Here is a 27,036-nt window from a genome sequence, read left to right as displayed (position 1 = left end):
TAGAAAAGGCATTCGATAACGTAGACTGGAATAAAATGTTCAGCATTTTAAAAAAATTAGGGTTCAAATACAGAGATAGAAGAACAATTGCTAACATGTACAGGAACCAAACAGCAACAGTAGCAATTGAAGAACATAAGAAAGAAGCCATAATAAGAAAGGGAGTCCGACAAGGATGTTCTCTATCTCCGTTACTTTTTAATCTTTACATGGAACTAGCAGTTAATGATGTTAAAGAACAATTTAGATTCGGAGTAACAGTACAAGGTGAAAAGATAAAGATGCTACGATTTGCTGATGATATAGTAATTCTAGTCGAGAATAAAAAGGATTTAGAAGAAACAATGAACGGCATAGATGAAGTCCTACGCAAGAACTATCGCATGAAAATAAACAAATACAAAACAAAAGTAATGAAATGTAGTAGAAATAACAAAGATGGACCGCTGAATGTGAAAATAGGAGGAGAAAAGATTATGGAGGTAGAAGAATTTTGTTATTTGGGAAGTAGAATTACTAAAGATGGACGAAGCAGGAGCGATATAAAATGCCGAATAGCACAAGCTAAACGAGCCTTCAGTAAGAAATATAAGTTGTTTACATCAAAAATTAATTTAAATGTCAGGAAAAGATTTTTGAAAGTGTATGTTTGGAGTGTCGCTTTATATGGAAGTGAAACTTGGACAATCGGAGTATCTGAGAAGAAAAGGTTAGAAGCTTTTGAAATGTGGTGCTATAGGAGAATGTTAAAAATCAGATGGGTGGATAAAGTGACAAATGAGGAGGTATTGCGGCAAATAGATGAAGAAAGAAGCATTTGGAAAAATATAGTTAAAAGAAGAGACAGACTTATAGGCCACATACTAAGGCATCCTGGAATAGTCACTTTAATTTTGGAAGGACAGGTAGAAGGGAAAAATTGTGTAGGCAGGCCACGTTTGGAATATGTAAAACAAATTGTTAGGGATTTAGGATGTAGAGGGTATACTGAAATGAAACGACTAGCACTAGATAGGGAATCTTGGAGAGCTGCATCAAACCAGTCAAATGACTGAAGACAAAAAAAAAAAAAAAATATATATTATAATAATAAAATTTAGTGAATTAACTATAAGTAAATTATTAGGAATTGTAAATGTAAAAAATTATTTTTATTCTTTTGAATAACCCGAATGGTGTATAAAATATATGCTTTATCTACCGCGTTGCGTGTACTATGCCTATATATATATATATATTTGTAGAAGTATAATTCATTGCATTCTTTTTAGAATGTACTAATGTACTGTATTGCATGTAAATTTAGAATTATAGAATGTACAATATACATAAAACCAGAAATTAAAAAAAAAATCCTATATTAAACTATTTTAAAGTACACGGTCACACATCAGCGCCATCTGTTGTATTTTGTGAGAACTAATCCATTTATAATATGTATAGCTCTGCGTCTAGTGACAATTTTTGATTATGAGTCAGTTCTTTTTTATCACATGCAAAAATCTATCCCAAAATCTCCGCACAACGCCTAAAGAAGTTTTCACTTCAAAAAATAAAAAAATATCAGAAGTTACTAATGAAATAAAATTTTATGTACGTCTCATTTTAAAAAATGTGTATGTGTAATTTAATAGGCGTACAAGGAAGTCATGTGCCGACCTTCGTGGCGCGACTGGTACCGTCTCTGCCTTTCATCTGGAGGTTCCGGGTTCGAATCCCGGCATTTTCACACACGGTACAAAATAGAAGTTAAAAAAAATAAGTCTGTGGTGTCCACATCAGATTTTTCGGTTTATTTTTCTTTTCTAAATGTTTCATCATTCTATTTTTATGATTCTTGTTATTATTTTCTATATACTAGTGATATTACATTTCTTCAAAACTACTTTGTGTACGTATTACGTTCTACCGTATAAAGTTGTAGGTAGAACTAGTATACAATTTTTTGAGGAATATCAATGGGGATTCCTTTTTAATGTGTATATATGTGATATAATTTACATAAGGTTCCTACAAAAATGTAACCGATTGTAAATAAAAAATGAAAAAAAAAACACTTCGCAAGTTATCCATTGCATTTAAAATGTAATGTAAACTTTTAACTTTTTTGATAGCTCTTACTTTTTAATATTTCTTGAAAAAAATTACTGAAAAGTTTTCACCCCCTTCCTATATAATTACAACTTTGTTTAATCTATAATCGTGGATCTAACTTTGTATTTTTTAAATAATTTAAAAAAAAACGTCTTTAATTAATATCACCACTAGAAAATATGTCCATAAAAATTAATTTTACCCGAATCCTTTCTCCTTGAGTATGAAAGCCCCCAAAATGAAAAAAACTTTTTTTTTTAATTTCCAATGTTTTATTCTTAAAACGTATTCTTTTAAACAATAAAGTCAGTAACATAACTTTATACACTACACTGATAGGGAAAATCCCATAATTTAAAAATGAAAAACGAAGTAACTCTTTTTTACATTTCGATTTTAATTATTTAAAAATCAATTTTAGTAAATATTTTTATCATTAACAGAAGCCCTCTGATGCATTAACCCTCAAATAGCTTAAAATGATTGAACTGAAAATAGTTTATACTTCCGACATCTAGTGGTAAACGTGTCTTCGCAAATCATCTGATTCGGAAGCCGAGAGTTCCACCGTTCAAGTCCTAGTAAAAGCAATTATCTTTATACGGATTTGAATACTAGATCGTAGATACAGGTGTTCTTTGGTGATTGGGTTTCAATTAACCACACATCTCAGAGATGGTCGAACTGAGACTGTACAAGATTATACTTCATTTATACTCATACATATCATCCTCAATCATTCTCTGAAGTATTATCTGAAAGGTAATTACCGGAGGCTAAACAGGAAAAGAAGGTGATTACAAAGACACGAACGCGAGAATATGAATATTGAAATTTTTACCTTACAAAAAATACCACGTCTGAACGGGTTTCGAACCCGGAACCTCCGGATGAAAGCTCAAGAAGCTACCATTCTGCCACGGAGATCGACAATTTTTACTTTCTAAAAATAAATATTATATAATAAAAAGTTATAAGCTAAAAATCTACATATATCAATGATTTTTATAGGAAAATATTTTTAATCTTTTAAATAAATGCTCTTTCAAGTGAAAATCAAAACTTTTAAGTGAAAACCGTATTCTTTGTTTTATGAGTATCTTCTCACTGATTATTTATTATAAAAAAAGAGACAAAGACGAACGACAAAAATCCATAGGAATAAAGTTTAAAAAGATCTTTCCTATTTATTATTGAAGTCAGCAGAACAAAACGCCAATTAGAAAGGGTAATATAAACCTTCCGTTACCATTTTTAATAAATTGCCAATCAATCTAAAAAAGTCTTCACAGAAATTTATTTGAAATACAGTTAAAATATTTTTTTTAATTCTAAAAATATTAATATTTTTTATTCAAACGAATTAATTTTTTTTTTTTAAATTGAATTTTCTGCATCCCATTCAGCGTGTACATAAATATGTCACCAATTATCTTTTATTAACGCCTTCTGAATCGTGAATTATTTTGTAGCAAGTTAATATTAATAATTAATATAAGCTTTAATCACATCTATTTTTCTTTCCTGGCATCATATTATTAGAGCTACACTGGAAGAAGGAAAGTATATAATCAGCCAAAAAATGGGATAAGAATTTTTTGCATTTCTCGACATTTTATGAACTAGAGACCCCCAAAAAACAAAAAAAAAGTGAAGGTAATGTTCGTATGTGTACGTGTGTTTGAAGCTTAATAACGTTTGACTGGATAGACCAATTTTGATGAAATTTTGTGTTTATAGAGCAATTTGTTGGTAAAACTTTGGAGTCAATATCTCTAGTGGTTAAGGTAGATAGTTTATTAGGTGAATTTTATCAAAATTGTGTAAACATACTGTAACCAGTACTTTAAATTAAGCTCAATACATGCGTGTATGCCACTTACCATTTAAAAAAAAAATTGCCCGAAAACTGTCTCCCTCAAAAATCGAAAAAAAATTATTTTTATTTATTGCATATTTTTAACCAATTCTTTTTTATGTCTTTTAGGCATATTAGTGACCCAAAGAGTACTTTGGGGATAATATTGGGGTTAGCGAAACGATCAAAGTTTAAAAATATTAATTTTTTGAATTTTTTAGAACTTTTTTTGGTTTATGTTTATGTACCATTTTTCCACTATAATAAAATGCCAGAAAAGTATTACAATTTTGTTGTCAGCTTTTTTATTTAATAATAATTAAATATGTATTTTGTGATACTGTTCTTATCAAACATTTTCCACGGTTTCCCTTGATTCGTCCAGGCTATTCTTTTTTTAATCTTTGGCGTAGCATATCTTTTCATTTCTTCCATGATCTGCATCACTATTATTGTATCGATCAGAATATAAGGTTCCTGAAAACAGATAAGAACTAATCACCGAAATAACTTCAAATAAATCAACTAATATTGATAAAATATTTACCTCAAAAGCATCGTCAAATGTAAATAGTTCTTCTAGAAGCACTGAATCCATTTTACTTGCAGCTGCGTGTATAACAGTTGAACCATCATTAGCTGGCAATTTAATATCAGCGTTTGCATTTAAAAGAAAATCTACACCGGCTCTCCATTCATTTTGTACAGCCAGATATAGTAAAGTTCTGCCTTGAGAATCCCTGAAAAAAATGCTGAAATTAATAAGTTCCTAGAAATTTTTCCCGAAGAATATAAATTAATAACGATCAGGAAATGACAAGTACTTTCTTTCATTGGCGTGTATATTACAAAATACAGAATGGCCCAAAAGTCACTAGACCATTTTAAAATAAAACACCTTTTGAATATTTATGCTTTTACAAACAAAATAAGAACAAAATTTATTTAGTTTTGGAAGTTAAATTCTTTAAATATCTACCAAAAACATATGTATGTTTTTGTGACACATAAGCGTACGTATCTTCAAATCTAGCTCAAATATTTCTATGTACGGGACCGTGATCGTATTACCTTTTTTCAAAATTCGTAAAGGGAAGAGGAATATCGCGAAAAAAAACATTTCCATTTTCTTCAGAGGGATTTTAGAGAAAACGTTATTAATGACAATTTGTTACCTATACCGCATATATAAATAATCCAAAAAATCTACCCGCACCTCTTAAAATTTAAATATATATGGTTTCTGTTCTTTTGCTTCGGTTTAAATACTATTCAAAAATTTTTGGAAAGTTATTCTTCGTATACAACGCTTTTTTATTTATGAACCCCGGTTAAGTATAATGCAGAAAAGATTTTTGGAAATTTTCTTTTTCTTACTTTAGCCTCCATTGAAAGGAAATTTAGATTTAGAGAAAACATTACTTAAGCAGATAGGTCTCAGAACTATATTTTTAGTACTTTTCGAGAATTCTGGGGTAAAAACGAAAGACTGGGATCGAAAAACTCATTATTTTACGTTTGACGCAAAATAACTTTGTTAAATGGGCAAAAAACTCACAAACGTTTTAAATAAAACTTGTAGAAAATGTGTTTCTGAATAAAATGGTATGAATAAAGTTTACAGAAACTAAATACAAACTTAAGAATTTAGAAGTTTATTAATAATAAAATATATCGATACATGGCAGATTTTAACTGGGTATTAAATCTATATTTTTGTAAAATTATTTGTCCCAAGAACTACAGTTTTGCTTAATTTTACCAAAGACGCAGAAATCAGGGCGAAATCTTTTCCCAGCCGACTAACAAAGTGTTTCAGTCACTAACGAAGCGTTTCGAACATATGCTTATATGAAATTTTTTCTTTATTTTCACCAGTAAAACATGTCCTAAAAGTTTGTTACATTCTTCGTGAATCACTCTGTTTAAGAAAAAACAATCCAAAAAAATGACGTAAAGTTTACTGATGCCTACGGTCTAAGAGTCAATGAAATAGGACGTTATATATTTTCATTTTATAGAGTTCATTTTTTAGAGTTTATCCCCTATGTTTATCGACTAATTTTCTTAATTTGTTTCACAAAAACATGGGATTCGAACTCAGAAAGTTCCGGATAAAGGCAGCGACTCAACCATTTCGCCATAGAGATTCATTTGGCTTATAATAATTATTGTAACTACTTTTCCTATTATATAGTTATACAATACTATATATAAGGGAAAGTAAATTAATCGGGTCAAAATTTGCATGTTGAGTTTTTACCAGTTCTCGACGTTTAATATCACCTCTCCAAAAAAAAAAAAACATAACTTTAGCATTGGAAAATTCTGGAAGAATCAAACGTACATACGTATGTATGTTTGAATGTTTCTTTTTTCAGCTTAATATCTCCGTACTGGATAGACTGATTTGAATGAAGTTTGGCTCTTTGATTTCTGTGTACGGAGCATTAATAATATTACATTTTGGTTACAATCGGTTAAGGGAACTTTATGAGCTCCGTATCACAAAAGTTTACACCAAAAGTTAGATAAATGTTTTCATATAATTTAATGCCACTTAACTAGCTAAGCATAGTTAAACTTAACTAATAAAAAAACAAATATAGATACACAAACAGCGCACTCGGAAATAGAAGCTAATATTCATGAACTGCTGTTACTTATGCCAACATAAAACACATTAATAATTATTAACTTAAACAATTATTGCCAAAACGAATGTTGGATTATTTCGTGAGCCACTCTGTATAATGGTAAAGTAATACTACTTCGTAAAATATTTATTGATGAAAAGAATCTATTCATACCCTTTTTGTAATACGGATTCTATCTACAGATGTCATCTCTAACATTAATATAATAAATATTTGATCTGAAGTAGCGGTTAAATGAGTGCTTAAATGTTCACTTATGTAAGATAGTGTTACGATGCGTACTTTGGAATAAAATTTCCACATTCGAAAAAAAATAGTAAAAGAAAGTTCTTATCTGTCCAACAATACAGGATTATCAAATTTAAGAATTAAACTATCTATAGAGAAATTTCCTAGTTGTACGTTTAATTTACCTAATATGTACGTTGCAATCTTTTCTAATAAGAAATCTTCCCCACGGCACAATAAGATAAGGATGATACATATGACATGAAAATGAAGTGTAATCTTGCGTAAACTCTGGCTGACCATTCCTGAGAAGTGTGACTAAATCCAAACTGAAATTACCAAGGTACTGTCAAGTATTAAAATCTGTACAAAAGCAAATAAATTTTACAAGAATTTGAACCTTAGAACCTTTGGTTTCAAAAAGCAGCTTTTAAACACTGATTTGCGACGACGAGTTAACCACAAGACCAAGGTGGCTTTCCAGTTTTGATGTAACGTTTTTATATTAAATACAACTCCGATCGTAATTTATGCCAATTATTCATAAAATGTATGTATTTAAATACAAAATAAAAATTTATGTATACGTACCTAGCATTTACGGCTTCTTTTTTATTTAATAATATAGAAAGTACTCCTAGATCTTGAAGATTAACAGACACATGAGCCGGAGTTCGTCCTTTAGAATCAAACTGAAGTACATCATAATTTTTTTTTAATAGAATTTTTACAAGTTCTTCATCTCTTGCTTTAACAGCATTAAAAAGACATGTAGTTAATTTCTTGCTCTTCAGTGGTCGATATCTAGATTCTGGAAGAAGACAACTTCTTCCGGGTCCTGTTGGTCCGGAAATTTCATTTTTCTTACTCTCTTGTTTACTCGCAACTAGTAAATTTTCAATAACTTTTCTTGTACTAGTACGTGACCTGTAAAAGAAAGTAAATATTAAATATATATATTAAATGCTATAATGTTATCAATTAATTATGTGTATTTTTTAATTAATCAACAACCATTAGATTGATGTGAGTATATCATCCGTTAAAATTCTATATATTCCATAAGAATAATTTAATCACTTTCTTACAGCATGTAAAAAAAGATTAGCAAAATAAGCAAATTGAAGATGTTTAATTTTTACTAACCGTTTGCATAGATGTTAAAGTAAAATGGGATGTTACCTTCTAGCCAAACTGAAGGATTTATGGTTTAGTTGAATACATCCATACCTTATTCAACTCAGCAGCTAAGCGATGGCTTTCCTTAAAGAAGACAGCCTACTTTTAGATGACTCGTTACTGATCCGTTACTATCTAGATGAAAAATTGTTTATTGTAGTATACATTTAAACTGAACAACTCAAAATCGTTGATTAATAATGCCCGTTTCTATTCTGAGTGAAAGTACCGCGGTATTCCTTAAGGTTATATGCGGAATGAACAACTACTATTTGTACGAAATCTTGACGTGCTTCTTGGATGGAATCTTTCTCGGAGAAACAACGATGAAATCGTCGTTTCTCAAAGTATCTGCCATTTCCTTTGTTCTTGATTTCTTCCGGTCCAACTGATGTTCGTTTGGTTTAAGCTGCAACGCCCTTCGATCAGGTTAACGTGTCGGCACCTTTAGTATGGAAGGCACTTCTATGGACATATCCAGACCTCTATTTCGACGGCTGTTGATTTTTAACAGATTGCTACATAATAAACGCAATTGGGAGATGGGTGGTGGTATTGAGTAAAGATGAACCTCCTAATCAAAAACAAATATTTTTTTTAAATATGATAACGATATAAATGTCTGGCAGAACACACTTTTTTTCTCTCAGTTTTTCAAGTAGTTATCAGTTGAAATAGGGCATACAATTACAAGATTCCATATCAAATCCGTAGATATTTTATTATACATCATTTTCTTAACAGATAGAATACAGTCTTACGGTGAATTAAAATTTTTATTCTAAAAGTACGAATGATTTCAAATTCAAAAGTCTAAACTAACTTTTTTAATTGTTTTTATTGTAGAAAATGTCACGTATACAGTCTAATTCAGTGTTTGCGGATAGGAAGACAGCAGGATCGACTTGCGAGATGTCGCTAATATATTTTAATCCCATTGGCTCTGTGCGCTCGCATATGTCCTCCCCCCTCTTACACACACACACTCTCTCTCTCTTTCTGTGTGTGTGTGTGTGTGTGTGTGTGAGATAACTTTTTTTATTCAGGTTTTAGGTAGATTTCATAAGAAAGTAATGGGTACCATGATTTGACTTCCGGAAAATTTCGATATATCTTCGCGTTTCACATCCCCCAGTCTCCAAAACCACCGTCAGCACAAACATTTATATATATATATATATATATATTTCACTTTCTTGTGGACACGATAACTGCCGTAATTTCGTGCCAATTGTTTTCAAATTGTCCCTTAAAAATAACTCATCCCAAAATCTCGGTCGAGTTCGTTAACGGCCAAAATCGGAACATTGGGTTGGAATGAGGGGCTTATTCGAAAAAAAAAATAGTCGCTATAACTTTCTTACGAAGAATATCGAATTAGTTTAAAGTTCCTACTATTCTTCGGATAAGGGTCTAAAATGTATCTAAAGTAAAGGTTTTTGATATCACCAACCATTAGCCTAGGGAGTTGCAAAAATGGGGTTTCGAAGACAAAAAATTATACCTTCCTTAATAGGCACAGTATTGAATCGGTTTAAAGTGGTCGTTAGTCCTCTAAACATTACCTAAACATTTTGTCTAAAACAATTTTTTATACGACCAAACCTTTAAAGCAAGAGATGACCAAGATATTGCTGGAATTGTAAAAAGACGGGGCTTGTCGTATGCTAAATATGTGAAACTTTTTTCACATGCAACCGTTGTCTTATTGAGTAAATTTGAAGTTTCTCTTAACTTTTAAGGTGGAAATCTTTTTTATCTCCTACTTTTTTTTTTAACCTCCGGGTTCACTGTTATGTATTGCTTCATAGGATGAGATGAATGATTTGTAGCTTGTGTGAAAATGCCATACCTGACCGGGATTCGAACCCGGCACCTCCGGATGAAAGGTCGAGACGCTACCACTCGCTCCACGGAGGCTGGCTTTTATTTCCTACTTAGCACCGGTGAAATCTACCTCCGCCTTTCGGCGTACCGAAAGGGATTTTTTATTAATCTATTAATTATTTAACTATTTCAATTCATGACGTTATTAAGAGTAAATTATTTAACGACCTCAATAATTTAGCTAATTAAAAATAGATATCTGAATTGATTTTATTCAGCATACACTCAATTTTCTCTTTTCTTAATTGTAATTAATTCCGTAATTGTAATCCTTCAAATTGTAATTAACAGTACACTACCAAAAGTATTAAGTGAAGGCTTAACAAATTAAATTTTTCAAAAAACAAAACCTTTTTTTAAACCTTTTTTCCCCAAATCACCCTGATTTATGTGCTTAAGTAGTATAGATTTTTTTGTATTTATCCTCTATTATTGCTTTAATAGATACTTACTTTTCCTCATCACTAGAACTCTCTTTATCTTCCTCAACATTTATCTTAATACTTTGGGCAATATACGGAGTAGGAATAGATGAACTCTTCTCGATTCTTGGTGTAAAATTAGATTTTTTATAAAAATTAGAAATAGGGCGAAGTCTAGTCCCATCATCAGATTTATCCGTGTCACTAGATGTTCTATCTTCAATATCAGTGACGTCAGATCCAGTACGAAAAATGACATCGTTGTCCTCGTCTTTACGGTGTAATATTTCTCCGGCAACATCTAATGGTGTTAGCCCTCTAGAATCCAATATCTCTGGATCTGCTCCGTTATCTAGAAGTAATTTTACACAGTCTCCTTCTGACCATTGAGAAGCAGCGTGTAATGGTGTACTGCCATCTGGTAAATCCGGCATCTACGAAAAAAAATGGCAATAAAACATTATTTATTATGATAAAAAAGCTGGAAAAAATGTATGAGTTTCCTGGCTACGCTGATCAAGTTATGGTTATCAAAATAAGAGTTAAAGGATCAAAATTTCCAAGTTAAGTAATATTTTTTAGTTTAGGGGCTTCCTTTTTCTTAGGGAAAATTTTGGAAAAATTTATTTATACAGAAGCGATCACTAACACAAAAAACAATAATTTAAAAGTATAACTTTTATGAAAGTAAAGAAAAAAGTTGCTTCTCATTTTGGGTTCGGGATATTATATAGGTGCCAAAGCTATTGTAAATTGATTAGCACTTGATCAAGGAAAATACAAAAATTATTTTTTTTTAACAATAAGAATTAAAAAATTTAGAGACAAAAAAAACCGAATAAATTAATAGCTTAAAAAATGTTATTATATTCTTTTTTAAATTTTCTCGAAATTAAATAAAAATTTTGTTGATAATTTTAGTAATAATTTAATAGCTTTGCAAAGTAAAATTCACAACAAAATAAAAAACAATTGCGAATAAGATTTAAACATACATTAAAAATATTCATAAAATTGAAAACATCCTATTTTTTTTGAGTTCGGTTAACAGGAAACATAATTTGTTTATTTTTTCGATAGGTTTTCATTTTGACTAGAAGATTAAGTGATTTTTAACTGATTTTCAACTGACATTCCAATTTCAATTAGACTGCCTTATATGATATTGTAAACTTCTTGGTCAATATTTGGTTTTATTTTTGTATACTTACAAGTAAAAATACTATTTTGTAGTAATATTTAATATTGGTTATTTACTTATTAGTTATAGTTGTATTAATATGTACTTATTACTAATAGAACCATATGTTATACAAACTAATATTTGTTATTTATTTTTTGCTTTTTACGTTTCTTTTAATTATTTTTATTTTTTTTTGGTTAACTTTGCTGATTATACTTTATTTAATTATGATTACTGTTTAACATTTGAATTGCGCAAATAACTTCTTTTTTTTTGCTTGCAAATAGTTTTCGAGCTTTTTCTATTTACAAATCTATTTCAGTTGTTTATTGGTAACTGAAGCATGCTCTCTCTGTCTACTGCTCTCTCTCTCTCTCTGTGTGTGTGTGTTGCTTTGTATTTTCCTTTGAAGGTTAATTTAATAAACTCCAACTAAGATTTTGAGTTTTGCCTTTAAAAGGCAAAACTTATGATTAATAACTTATTGCCACAGAAATGTATTGTTTAACGTATTTTTTGAAAAAAAAAAAATATTTTGTACACAATAATTCTATTATTGATTTAAATCAATAATCCCAATATTTTCTCGCCGTAGAAAAAATACGGTACGCAACTCTCTATAATGTCTATTATTGCATTCTTGCAAAGTTTACGATACTTTCCAAGGCTCGTGTCGTAACTTACTTCGAACTGGTGCATTAATGGTTTTCATTACAGGCTGATCGCATAATGTATTTACATTTAATACTCAAATGATTTAATTTTCATTAAAAAGAAATAATACAAAAATATTACTTAAATCTAACAAAAAATAATTATTTTAAAGAAACAAAATAGGCTAAAATGTAACTTACTACACTATTATATTTGAGGTGCGTGTTGTTGGAGAAGCTATCTCACAGCATTGGTATGCTGATGAAATTTACACAACAAAGTGAATGGACTATAGGGTTCCATACTAATATCACTTAGAACTCACACTTTTATAAATTTTTTCTTGAATAATTTGAGAAATTATTTTAATTAAAAATGGTTAAAGAAACTTATAAGTGCAATTAAAAAAAAAATAAAATTAAAAAAAATGTAATCTATTACGTTATGTAACATATTTTAAAAATAATCTCTGGGCCACTCGTTTTATGTTGAATTATTGTTTGTTTAATAATAGAAAATCCTGCACAAACTGAAAGTTTAAACAAAGGAAGCTTACTGTTAATAGCTGTGACACATTTAACTAACTTTGTAATAAGTAAGGCGACCCAGCAAAACAAATTAACATTTTCATTATTCTTAAAACGACTTTAATTTTTGTTTTAATAATGTAACAACTGTTTAAAAAAAAAACAGATATAAAAAAACAGAATTATATGTTAAGGTTGAATAGTAAAAACTAAGGGATGCAAAATAATTCCATTTATTGATTTACGAAGAGACTCAGTGATACTACGTTACATTCCGAATTCGTTGTTACTCACTTTAAATTTAACTGGACCGTTTTTATAGAAATTATTTTCATAACATACTCCTATAAAGGAATGTAGCAATTTTTTGTATGAACAAACTACAAAATTATACAAGACCAAAATTGTACTTTTCTTTTTCTGTTTAGCCTCCGGAACCTCCGTAAGGTATTATTTCAGAGGATGATATGTATGAATGTAAATGAAGTGTAGTCTTGTACAGTCTCAGGTCGACCATTCCTGAGATGTGTGATTAATTGAAACCAACGACGAAAGAACAGCGGTGCCCACGATCTAGTATTCAAAACCATATAAAAGTAACTGCCTACTAGGATCTGAACCTTAGAACTCTCGACTTCGAAATCTGATTTTCGATGACGAGTTAACCACTAGACTAGCCCGGTAGAGAAGATGCATAAAATACTGGATAATTCTTATATTTGTATGACTTACATTCGGTAAAACAGTTTCGTGAGAGTGTAGCCATGAATCAAAGGAGTCGTTCACTTCTCCTTCAGTTTTTTCGACTTTTGCGTTTATCACTTCTTTAGGTTTTATATCAGGACTTTGAAATTTAATTAACTCTTTAAGGACATCAACATTGCCACGAGCTGCTGCAACATGAGCCGGTGTACGTCCATGATTATCTTTTAATAACGGGGATGCACCTCTTGTGAGCAATTCATGAACTATTCTTTCGTGTCCCCATGCTGCTGCCACCATTAAAGCAGTAGCACCACTTTCTCGACATTTAGCGTTACAATTGGCTCCTTCGTTAAGTAACCTAATAAAAAATAAAATAAAAAGAAACAATAATTAATTATTTTTAAATATATATAGTAATAATAATAATAATACTTTTACCTTTTTAAAAATGTATACTTCACATTTTTAACAACATACTAACTCAAAAGTAAACATAACAATAAATAAGTTTTATGTCAAAATAGCAGAAAAGGCTGCACATATTTATTTATAGTCAGCTGACACCTGAAAATGTACGTCAGTAAAATGTAAAACAAATTTAATTTTAAACTAATTAAAAAATAATGAAAAAAATATTTGTAAATGGTTGACTTAACGCTTACTTAATATTTATTATATAAAAAGTCTAATTTTAATGAAACTTGCTATAATAAATCATCATCTATTAAGAGAGTGGTAATTCCAGTTCTACAAATTTGTTAGTTTTACACACTTTAATAATATTAATTATTCAAATGTTAATAAATAATTCGTTTTGCTCCTCCTACAATAAAATAACAAAACAAATGCTGTAGTGGCAAAGTTTGAATAACATTTTTGTAAAAATTTGTGTTTTTGAGTATTAAAATTACTTGCTTATAATATTTACACATTACAGTTGAAAAAAAAAGATCAATACGTTTAGAGAAAAAATTTGGCTCCGTTTGACCTTCTTGATCAAATGACGTTTTTACCATAAAGATTATTTAGTATTGAAAATATAATTGAGAAAAAAATTGAAATTCTTAGTAAAACAATACTGGAGCCCAGTTGATCCCCTTGACCGAATGACGTTTTTATCACCAAAATTATACTGCTTTAGAGTATAATTATAAAAAAAACAAAAAGAAAATTAGAACCTCACACACACACACACACACACACACACACACACACACACACACACACACACACACACACACACACACACACACACACACACACACACACACACACACACACACACACACACACACACACACACACACACAATTTTATCATTGAAAAATTACTGAAGGATATATTTATCTTTAATTTTTTTTTATCTCTGGACCGGATGGACTGAATTGAATGAAGCTCAGTACATGCGTAAATACACTTATCTTACTTGTTTTAATTTTTTCCCCCAAAGAGTTCCTCTTCGCTAAAAATAAAAATAAATAATAATCTATTTATTCCATATTTACATTTTTTCCCCTACACCCCCAGACCGGATCTCCAGTCAAGCATGATTCAGTCCATGCATATCAGCAGGAGGCTGTCCTTCACTCCCATGTCTTCCACCCGGGCTTCTCACTCTCTGTAATCCTTTTCCTTCCTCTTTAGGATGACTGCAATCAGCATCTCTATGTTTAGACATTTCGTTAAACCCTTCAATATATTTACGGGACAGCGGTTTCAAGTGTCACCCGTATTTTATCTTAGTTTCTTCCATTTAACATAGTAAGATAAATCAAAAAAATTCTGGGAGGTAATTTTGAGAGTGGGTAGTAGAAAAAAGTAAAAAAACGATTTTTTGAATTTTTTAAACCTTTTCCATATATCATTATTTTTCAACTATATAAGAATAAGTAAGCAATGCCAGGGAATTATAGCAGATAACTTTTTTATCAAGTTTTATTATTTACATTATTCAAGAGTAGCCAGAATTTTTTTTAAGGATCATGATTTGCAATTATGTTTTTATATATTTATTATTTTCTTACAGGGCTGCAACATTCCTCTGTACCCTGCGGTCTCCTACTATAAAAATTACCATAACCAAGAATAATTTCATTTTATCATATTGAGGGAAAAATAGTACAGCAGAACGGTTAATAAACTTGATATGCAACACGACAAGGTTTTAATCAAAATCTCAATGCATTAAAACTGATTTCAACTGGCATAAACTTAAAAAAAAGATTGTAACTCAAACAGATTTACAATTCAAAGAACGTAATATCAAAATTAATTATAAATAAAATTTCAAAAATTTTCTCAAATCGCATGACATTCGTTTCATTAAATTTATATAATCCGATTTTTCACGTTTTATTACATTCTTCGCACATTTGCATAGACTGTACATTCGCATGTTATCGTAGGGGAACGAATTCAATCATGAGAAATCTACTTCATTGCTACGCTTGTAAAGGTCATTGGTGTACCCATTTAAAATTTGTATTTATTTGGTGAAAGAGATTGAAATATTTAAAGAAAACTGGATCAGTTACTTAATTTAAAAAAAAAAAATTATCTTATTTTTTACCTCTTTCTAGCAGACCCGGCAATGCTTCCCTATTTCTAGATTTGTGTGTATATATATATATATATATATATATATATATAGATTAAATGAACACAATTGAAATTTGATAAAACATTAACAAAATGAACATTAAGGAAATTCACAAAATTTAACCTTTCTCTTTTTCCTTTTCCCTTTCCCCATTTTCATTTTTACCACATTCACTTTCTTTTTACCCCATTTTTCCCTTTTCCTTTCAACCCCCATTTATCTTTTCCCCTCCTCTTTCCCCCTTTTATTTTTCTCTTTTCGTCTTTCTATTTCCTTTTCCCCGTTGTTCTTTTTTTACCTTCTTTCCTTTTACCTTTTTAGATTTTTCCCTTTCTACCTTTTTCCCAGTGAGTAAATCAGTCCATTGGTTTTTTAGTCTGTAGCAGACACACATATCAGAAACACTGAAATGGAATCGTAAAATATTTAGTATAGCGTGTGTTACTTTTACGCCCTATAAATAGCGTTGTTTTTTTTTTAAAAAAACATGTTTTTACCTGTCACAGGTGTGACATCTTAGGTATATAAAAACACGCGCGTATTTTAATGCAACGTTGTGTCAAAATTTCAAAGTAATCGGTGAAGAACTTTCGGAGATTTAAGATTTTCAACAAACGAACATTTACATTTTTATTTACTCGTATATAGATTAAATTAAATTATTTTTATCTCTTTTAACTTAAATTTATCTCTTTTAAGTTAAGTTTATCTCTCTTTTTATTAAATAAAAGTATTTTTTACCACTTATTAAATTAAAAGTTTTTTTTAAACAGATAAGACAAATTATGGAATAATTAATACAACGGTAGACGTTTTTTGGACTTTAATTCTGATAATAATCATCAATATATTATTTATTTACATCAATACTAATTTCATTACATACATTTTCAAAAAAAAAAAAAAATTATGAGATATATTATTTTCTTTAAAAAAAAAAAGAGGTATATTTGTCATTTTTATATAATTATACTTTTATATTGCGTAATATCATGTAATAGGAAAAGTTAAAAGAAAAAATGTCGTCTTTAAGTATTTCTATTTTTTTAAAATTAAAGTGTTTTTTTTTACATTCTCTTATATCTTTTGTAACATAAGAAAAAGAGGTGACGGTTCATTTTTAAATGAAGACAACATTGCTTTTTTTCATTATTTATACTAGGTAGCAGCCTTCAAGCTGAGAAAGAAAGAGAGAGAGGTATAGAGTGTGAGAGAGAGCGAGTGTGTGTATGACTGTTTGAGTGTAAGAGAAGATATACCTTTATTTTTCTCACTGCTTTCTATTGAGCCTCCTAATAAATCATCTTTTGTTAAATCTTTATTTGTTGAATTTATTATTAAACTTTATAATTCTTAAGAGTACTTAAATAAATAAATAGGTTGTACTGTTAATCAACTTCATAATAAACTGTAAATATTGTTTTTACTCAAATACCTGTTGACCTTCAGTTATATAGTTTAACTAAATATCAATAATTACTAAGTCCAGTTAAACAAAGGGAGTATGCATACTCAATAAAAAACTATTTTCAACCTTCTTAGAAACGGAATTTATATTTTCTTCTTAATTAAATTAGATAAAGTTTTTTCTACAACAATTCGACTGGAAGTTCGAATATTACGAAAAAACCACATCGTTACTAAAATAAATAAAACCTGCATCAAACAGTATTAAGATGAAATTCGAACAAAATTTCTACTAAAAAAAATAAATAATAATATACACATATATTTACGCATTAATAATATAAAATTCATACATTTATTTATCATTTAACAAAATTATTTTACTTCAAGCATAAAAAACGTGTATTTCGTCACAAATTTTTCTGTTTTACGTTGGATATCATAAAAACTACAGGAGATACAATTTTCAACATGTTTTATTCGATTTTTCAAGTAAAAAAAAAAAATAGGAAACCGTTTATTCTTTATATAACTCCTTAAAGATTTCAGTATGACCTCATTTCATTGGGAGAACTGAGATCCGGGTCAAATCTTTCACTAGTAGTAACTTAATAACAAAACGTTTTCGGGCATATAAATTATATTTATTTATTATAAATAAATGAGGATGTGGCGTTATTATTTTTCTTTTGAGGTGGTGGGAAAAAGATATTATTTTTTTTGTCTAAAAAAAAATTATTTTAGACATATATTGTAGTATATATAAATTTAATTTCTCGAACATGGTACCGCTGATATGTTAAATAAATTAACAATTAATATAATCCACCTTACCAGCACGTTGATACTTTTTCTAGATCTTTCGGCTTACTTGGAAGCCACCATCAGGAGTTAAAATTAAAGTCAATGTTTGAAATCATAGTTAAAATTTAAAAACAGTCTTGACTGTCCCGGTCCTACTAGTATACTGAAGGAATAGTAGGTATTCCTACTAGTATAATAAAGGAATAGGAATAGTAGGACCGGGACAGTCATGACTGTTTTTAAATTTTAACTATGAATTTAAACTTTGACTTTAATGCATTATTTTTATCTCCTGATTATGGCATCAAAGTAAGCCGAAAGATCTAGAGAAACGTATTAACGTGCTGGTAAGGTGGATTATATTAATTATTATATATATTAATAATATATAATAATTTATGTATATATATATATATATATTGGTTAATATATATGGTTGGCATTGGTGGAAATGCATTTACACACGGAGTGTCAAGCTCCCACTGGGAATCTTACTCAACCGCCAACAGCAGACTACCGACTAAAACCACCCTTCTTTCTACCAGGACTCGACCCGGAACCGTTTAATACATTACTTCAGGCCGAGCTCTTTTCCTGACCTGAGAAAGCCGCTACTTAATCTTCACCTGGCTCAAGACTACCCAGGTCGCCCTTCTTGGTCCTGAGAATGCTTCCGACGAATCGGGCCACACTCTTCCAGCTGCTCAGGTTACGGAGCACCATCGCAACCACGTTGTAGGGGCTCAGTGCTCCGAGATCCGCCGCCCACCGATCACATTTGAAAAAGGTGTGATCGGCGTCGCCCCATACACCCGGGTAGTAGAGGTAGTCGGGGGACGGCTCTTTCCCTATGGTATGGAGGTAACACGGAAGTACCCGTGACCCGTTAAAAACTGGGTCACGCAGTACTCCATCTCTCCATCCACGGTTTGACCAGAGGAATTCGCCCTAAATTCCATCGTCCTCTGGTCTCATGGTCCCAGGACTCTTGCCAGGTGAGGAACGTGCGACTCCGTTCCTCCTCGGCTATGGTCTCCCGGTCTTCGCCTGCCCGTCGCCTGTATACCAACTGGCGCTCCCTTGCCAAAAGAACAATGGGTATAACACCAGTACGCCAGGCTCGGAAACCGTCCGATACGCGTAAGCGACTCGCAAGGCCGCGGCGGGTTGCACCTGCGCGAACCGCTTCCGGTAATAATCATGATAACATCAATAATAATAATATAAGATTTTCATTAGTACTAATAAAACTAATAGTAATATTTAGTAACTGATAGTAATAATAAATAAAACTGATTTATTTATTTTGTCATTAAATATTCCTAAAATTCTCCAGAAAAAAGAAAAGCATACCTAACAGCTTTCTTTTACTTTTTATTTTTCTTTGAATTCCCTAGAAAATTAAGTATGGGAGAAATCGTATGTCTGGTTCGTGTTTATCAAAAGAGACAGTATTTAAATCTGAGTCGAATATTAAGTTTATGAAAATCTTAGTAGATGTATGGTTTTGTAATACTCCAGATATTTTCTTTTACATCAGAACTTCATTTTTTTCTTCAAGTATTAAAGCATTCTTAAATAAATTATTATTATTACACGGAAAAAGTTTCTTAGTAACAGTGTTTTATAAGTATTTTATTTTTCAAAATGTATCTATTATTTTTTCATTAATTAATTGTCATTTGATTGTTTCTTTGTATCTCTCCACACCTACCTAATCTAAATTAATCTATTAATTAAACGTTGAATCCCTTTTTACTTTCTTGTACGAAGTAATGGAAGTATTATGATTGCTAAAAATGTCGGATTTCGAATTTCAACGGAAATATCCATTTTGATCATCCCTGAATCCATTTTGACTAGTTTCGGCGTGATGTATGTACGTACGCATGTGTCTCGCATAATTCAAAAACGATTAGCCGTAGGATTTCGAAATTTTGGATATAGGACTGTTGTACATCTAGTTGTATAAAATGTTATCTTGGGTTCTTTGCTTCCTAGTCATGTTTTTAGATGCTTTCTAGACAATAGAATATAATCGAACGTAATGCTTTGGTATTTTGCAAGCATACAATTCCAAGTATTTAACCGTAGAATTTTATATTTAATTTTTTACTAGTAAGTCTGTTATTTAAATGAAAAAAAGATTGGCAAATTATTGCATGACCTTACAATTCAATCGTTAAAAGCCTTTTTTTATTTTCATAATAAAGTTTAAATATAAATAACAAAAATTATATATTCCGAATTTTTAAAAATTTTGTGCCCCAGTAACAATGACGCATTTTTATTGATTATAAGGAACATCAAAATAAGATTTAAGCATCAAAATTTCCATATTTCAAAAAAAATTATTTTAGGCGCTCCCTTACTCTGTGGCGAAAATTTAGTAAATCACTTTTTTATAACAAAATTATCATTAAATAATTTGTAAGTTATGTATATATATATATATATATATATGTCGGAGACGCGAGGAGATTTGTCAGGGATTCAACGTTTTGTGTTTCACTCACTTTTATTATTACAAGTGGAGAATATATAAGACTATAATAAAGCTCAACCAATAAAAATGAGTAGACAACTCGTATAATGAAACAATTACAAATGATAACTATCACCCATCAATAACTCAGCAGTACACGAATCATAATATAAGATTAATTTAATTTAGAACTCAAACAATACTAAAACAACCTGCGATAGACCGAGGCTCAGGGAAACAACGAATTCGCGACCACCAGTTCGTCTGTTCGATCTGGGTTCCAAAGCAAGACTACCCTTTCTCCATATTCTCAAATAATATACCTACTGCATATTTCCTTTTCCTTATTAATTTTATGATACCCCTATCGTCCTGGGATCCCGACTACGTTGACAACCATGTGCCTACCTAGGCCTAAGCCTACCGCAATAAAACAATTTAAACCTTATTTTACAAAATATTACTAGTAATAGTACATTTCTTAAAACTACTAAAAATACAGATATTCTAAAGAATATTCTCATCGTTTTGTCGGAAGATACTCCACTGTACTTTATTCTCCGACATATATATATCATAACAATTCCAGTAAAATTTGTTAATTGATTAATATTACATTTTTGTGTTTAACATCATTACCGTAATTTGAACTTTTTTTTTAAATGACGTACATTAATTACAATCGGGTGAATAGACCATGAATATCTTTGAAAAAATGGACATGTGAAATCTAACAAATAAGATTTTCTGTTGTTTTTCCTCTAATATATAAACATTCTACAAGCCTAACTCCACGTGCAAGTGAATGAAGAGGCCATGGTTTTTCTTTTCTGTCTTCTTAGAAGGTAAATGATACATGACAACCTCTTACATCTAACAGACACATTTTTATACATTTCACAAAAGAAATTACCAAATTAAAATCTGTTAGGCAAATAATTTATTATTAAGCATAAGCCAGCATATGTGAGACGACAATTCATTCCTTTTCTTGAAATTAAAATGAAAAAAACAGTTTTTATAATTTAAAAAATTCTTTTTTACTCCTGACAATAAGAAAATTAACTAGTTTTAGATTTAGGCCTCGGTTCATATTTCACCCTATACTCAGTACTGGTCGTACGGATCAGTAGTCTATTTAGTAAAACATATCCGCAGTAAATTAAAGAATTGCTCAATGCTACAATAAATTGTACAGAAATTTACACGTAGGATTAGGCTGGATGCTAACATAATGAAAGAAGCTTCTTTAAAAATTGGATATGGAGGACCTATTCTAAAAGAAATACTTCTACTTTAAAGAGAACTTAAATAGAATAATATAATAGAATGCGGTTCGTTTTACGAAAAAAAAGCTATTTACTAACTTTTAACTTTTCAAAATTAAGAAGCCTCATATTAATAAAAAAAATCCTTTACGCCGGAAGGCGGAGGTAGATTTCACCGGCGCTAAGAACGGGATAAAAAAGATTTCTACCATAAATTTAAGAAAAATTTCAAATTTACTCACAACGACAATGATTGCTTGTGAAAAATATTTAGCTTACGACAAGCCCCATCTTCTTACAATTCCAGCGACATTTTGGTCATCTCTTGCCGTAAGGGTTGGTCATATCAAAAACTATTTCAGAGACAGGTTTTAGGTAATATTTATAGGACTAACGACCACTTTAAACCGATTCGATACTGTGCCTATTAAGGGAGGTATGATTTTTTTGTCTTCGAAACTCATTTTTTTCAACCCTCTGGGCCAATGGTTGGTGATATAAAAAAAATTACTTAGATAAGTTTTAGGCCCTTATCCAAAGAATAGTAGGAACTTTAAACGAATTCGAAATTTTACTTAATAACAAAGTTATAGCGATATTTCTTTTTCGTCGAAAAAGCCTCCCCCATTTCCACTACCATGGTTTGATTTTGCCCTTTAACGAACTTGAACAAGATTTTTGATCGTTCGTTATTTTCAATATATCAATTTGAAAGTTATTGGCGCAAAATTACGGCAGTTATCGTTTCCAAAAGAAAGTGAAATATATGTATATATATATATATATATATATATATATATATACACACAAAAATATTTATAAACTTTTAAACTGACGGTGGTTTTGGGGTCTGGGGGATGTGAAACGCGAAAATATGTCGAAATTTTTTCGGAAGTCGAATCATGGTACCCTTTACGGTATCTATCTTTTGAAATCTACCTAAAACAATGCGCACAAAAATACATTACGAGGTTATATCATTTGTATATTAGTTAAAAGAAGAAACTTTTTACATGACGTAATTATTTCTAATATGTTAAGAGAGGAAACAATATAGAGGAAAAAGTAAAACCAAATAAATGGATGTGCGTAATGAACCGTGTATACTGACAAATATTTGATATCACTCAGAAATTACAAATTACAAAAGGAATTATGATATTAAGGTATGTAAGATTTCCAGATTTGTTATTTTAAAGTGATATAATAATTTTATCAGTTAATATTAATGGTATAATTTAAGATAACGTTAAAGCTTAATCTCCAATCATATTGGTAGTTTTTTGTTTTACACCATTTTTATGACCGATAGAAATAAGAAAAATTTAAGGAATTAAAATTTGTATTTATGTCAACAGGTACAGTTTTTATATTTTTACTGTAAAAAAAAATAAGAATTTAATAAAAAAGTTAAATGATTTGGAAGAACGTTCGACAAGGGTATCGACCTAACGTATAATGAAAAATAAATTAGGACGTTATAAAATAAATATTTATTTCGGCTGAAAAGCAGGAGGGATTTTAAAGGATGTATTACTTAGTATTTCAGAAAATACTTACTTAAAAAGGAATAATTTTAAATATTTGAAGTTAAATTTTAGTTTCATTAAGGTTATGCTAATTTGATTCTTCGCTTACGAAGAAAAATACATTTCCTTCAAAATCCAGATTTTAATTTTAATTTTTAAAACAAACACTCGATTACGGGTTTTGAATTACTAAAGGTAACGGGATGGTATGATACTTATGTTTAACCTTTGTACCTTAAAACTTAAAATAATACAGTGATGAGTAATAAACGTGTCATCAGGCAAGAAGTTATAATCCAAAATTCTAATATAAGAAAGATTGACTATTGTTTAATAAATTTAAAACATTTCCGGTCTAATGTAAATACACACGTTATTCTAAGGGCTTTTAGGATTAACCTACATTTAGAATCAATAGTTAATTGTTTAAATGAAAAGAGATGATTAATAATAGAATTATCACGTTTGTTAAAATTGTTTACGCCGTATCAAAACAGCAGATACAACGAATATGATAGAAATACAGGTATTAACATTTTATGTTTATTGCTACTACAAATTAATAAATTTCAACTCAACCCTTACTCTATTTTCTTTGTTTTTACAATGTAAAAAAACTGTTAGAATGTTCAATAGCAAGTATGAGAAAAATAAATTAAACTGGTGGTACGAAATGCCATTTTAAACCATACAACCCATTCTAGGATGAAATATTTCAAATTAAACGAAAATATATTTTCTCATTCCTGCAGGGTCTAAAAATGTATATTTACTTAAACAAAATTCCATTTGCAAAAAATCAGTAAATTAAAAAAATGAACATTGACGTAAAATTATACTAGAGATTTGAATACATTAAGAAACGAAGAAATCATGAGTGGGGATAGAGAATTGATGGTGGGAGAACGAAAGATAAGAAGGGGTGGAGGACGGCTTTCTTATTGGCTAAACACTTTCTGAACTGTGATTTATTCAATTAATCTATATAACCGACAACACTTACTGCTAGTAGAACATTCTGTTGAAGATGGAGTTGTTTAACGTACAGTTTATGCTTGGTATTGCTGATAATTTCAATGATGAAAAATTCGATATTATAAGTAAATTACCGGTCGAGATTGTTATTATGATATTAAGGTAAGATATCAAACTTATATTAAAATCTTTTTTATTTTTTGCACTGGGGCGTGATGAATTGAATTATATATTTGTTGAAATGTTATATTTAAAATTAACTAATATTACAAAATAATATTAAATTAATTAATATTATTAATTTGCTGTTGTTTTTTCAACTACTATTTGTTTTTTCTGTTTTAAGGATGCTGGATGGCGAAACGCTTTTGCGTGTAAGGCTAGTTAACAAGAGATGGTACGACATAAGCAAATCGGACAGAATACTCCGAAGAAAAATTAGGAAACATTTAAAACAAAAGAAAATAGAAAGAGTTGGTCCTGTTGGAGTCGTATATTATGTACCTAAAAGTGAAATTACTGTTTTTCGCAAGAGGAATGAACAATACTTTTACAGTAAGTACAAAAATTTCATTTTGAAGGATTTTTCTTTAATGGTTTTTACTTCTTCTTTAACGTTCTTAATAAATTTTTTTTTTTATAATGTTATAGGTGTTCGACCGGCAATACAAAGTAAAACATTACAGAATGAAGTGGAATCAAATGTGCCTTTATTTGATTTACATACTAATGCAAACGGTAATTTATCTTTAATGACAACAATAAAGTACATTATTTATTACATTTTATTTAAATACCTGTACTAATTCTTTTGTTTGTTTCTATCTTTTTTACAGCAAATGTTTTACGACAAGAGCAAAAAACCAAAAGTTTACCGTTACGAGGTATCAATACTAAACAGAAAAGAAGATTGCAGCGACTGTGAAAATTAATAAAAACTGTACTATAAATTTTATTGAAGGCTTGTAAATGTATTAATATTAATAAATTTTAAGTATAAATATAGAGCACGATGACTTGAAAGTAAAAACGTGTCTTTTCATTTATTTTACCCACAAATTTCACAAATATGTCATATTTAGTTTATTTTCGCAAATAGACCAATATGTCATTTGATTTTCACAAATTTTGTAAAATCATTCTGTTTATTTTGTTCTCATTTTTCAATTTTGAAAAAAATAAAAGGATTTTTTTCAGCAAATCATCTACCACTAGTTAACTCGCAAAAAACCAACATTATATCATAACAAAGTATCATTGTTAAAAATAAGAGAAGAATAAGCAAAGTTTGTGTCAAAACTCAGATTAATAAAAATGGTTTATTTCAGGAGTCAAAACTACTTAAATGTTAATTGCCCCTGAGGTGACAAGAGAGCAAAAGAGTGACAAAAAAATTACAAGAGAGCCAAAAAAATACTTTTTTTTAAAGGTATAAATAGAAAAAATTCTAAAAATGTTCGTTTATGTAGGTTAAGCTGAACAGATTTGCTTAAGTATAGCTTTCTCTAAATCTAACACCCCCTTCGATAAAGAATAAATGAAGAACAGACAAATTTCCAAAGTGTTTGTAAAAGGTCCGGAGTTTATAATTTTCCAAAGTTTGAAAAATTTTTTGATAGCCCAATATTTGTTGTAGTAAGAAATGCCAACAAAAAGAAACTTAATAATAAAACCAAAGGGAGATAAAACAAAAATCATATATTTAAATTCTATAAGGAGGGGGTTGATTTTTTGAAAAAAAAATTTGGGCTATTTATATATGCATTGTGGGTACCAAATGTATTATAATAAATTTTTCTTTAAAATGTCTTTAAAGACATGGGGGAATTCATTAAGGGAGGTGGGGGTAAATTCCCCCACCCTCAACGAAATTTGAAAAAAAATATTAATATGATCAATGCCTCATATACATGTATTTGAACTAAATTTGAAGAAAATCTGTTTGGTCAAACATGAGATATAAGGCCACATACCATATTTGTTTTTATTTGTCTTAGTTTTTTTTAGCTAGTTTTATGTAGTTATTATTTAATATAATTATCTACCTACATTCGCTGAGAAAGTATGTTTCATTAATAAGAGCGTATCCTCCATTTTTGTTATAGTTCCCTACCACCATCATGGGATTTTTCAGTAACATCATAATTAATGTTTCTTTTTATTGAAAACCTAATGCCGTATTATTGGCATTCTAAAACTTCAGTATATAATTTGGAAAAACACACACATAAAAATTAATTACATTCAAAGATTTCTCCTGTCACTGTTTACTGTAATACAGATTTCCTGTCTTCTTTTCTATTTTTAAAACAACTACCTCTCCATTTTTTAAAATTAGAATATGTGTATATAAATCTGAATCTTTGTAGTGGATTACTAGTGCTCTGTATTTCAACTGGAGGTTCTGGTTTTTATTCCTGATCAGGAAAGTCAATTTTTTTACATGCTACAAAAATTCATTATCATCCATTTCATTGATGGATGAATAACATTTTATCTTAGTGGTTATAGAGTGTCAGCGAGAATAAATAGAGTCCTGTAATCTTCAAAACAACCATTCCTTCACCACATCTAT

General features: G+C 29.8%; 2 protein-coding genes across 4 annotated transcripts in view; one reads left to right on the top strand and one right to left on the bottom strand.

The window, feature by feature from the left end:
* Positions 1 to 27,036, bottom strand: part of LOC142328462 (uncharacterized) — a 100,485-nt gene that overhangs the window by 22,818 nt on the left and 50,631 nt on the right. For all 3 annotated transcript variants that reach the window (XM_075372264.1, XM_075372262.1, XM_075372263.1), the window contains exons 2-5: positions 13,422 to 13,752; positions 10,356 to 10,759; positions 7,429 to 7,764; positions 4,500 to 4,692 (exon numbers count right to left, since the gene is read on the bottom strand). In XM_075372264.1, the coding sequence (XP_075228379.1) occupies positions 4,500 to 4,692; positions 7,429 to 7,764; positions 10,356 to 10,759; positions 13,422 to 13,691 (1,203 nt within the window). In that variant the 5' untranslated portion in view covers positions 13,692 to 13,752. The remainder of the gene's footprint in view (positions 1 to 4,499; positions 4,693 to 7,428; positions 7,765 to 10,355; positions 10,760 to 13,421; positions 13,753 to 27,036) is intronic.
* Positions 24,427 to 25,479, top strand: LOC142327724 (uncharacterized). Its single transcript, XM_075371010.1, has 4 exons — positions 24,427 to 24,623; positions 24,808 to 25,016; positions 25,113 to 25,199; positions 25,298 to 25,479. Exons 1-4 carry the CDS (start codon positions 24,514 to 24,516, stop codon positions 25,384 to 25,386), a joined length of 495 nt encoding a protein of 164 aa, XP_075227125.1. The 5' UTR covers positions 24,427 to 24,513; the 3' UTR covers positions 25,387 to 25,479.

Source organism: Lycorma delicatula, chromosome 7, assembly GCF_047948215.1.
Source record: "Lycorma delicatula isolate Av1 chromosome 7, ASM4794821v1, whole genome shotgun sequence".
In the NCBI taxonomy this organism is placed as follows: domain Eukaryota; kingdom Metazoa; phylum Arthropoda; class Insecta; order Hemiptera; family Fulgoridae; genus Lycorma; species Lycorma delicatula.
Note: the sequence above shows the minus strand (reverse complement) of the source record. Positions and strands in the feature narration are given on the sequence as shown.

Bases quoted from the DNA above. Each gene is read 5' to 3' on its own strand.
- LOC142327724 (XM_075371010.1), top strand. From the start codon at position 24,514: ATGGAGTTGTTTAACGTACAGTTTATGCTTGGTATTGCTGATAATTTC. The intron at 24,624-24,807 runs GTAAGATATCAA...TTCTGTTTTAAG, and splicing joins ATTGTTATTATGATATTAAG to GATGCTGGATGGCGAAACGC. The intron at 25,200-25,297 runs GTAATTTATCTT...TCTTTTTTACAG, and splicing joins TTTACATACTAATGCAAACG to CAAATGTTTTACGACAAGAG.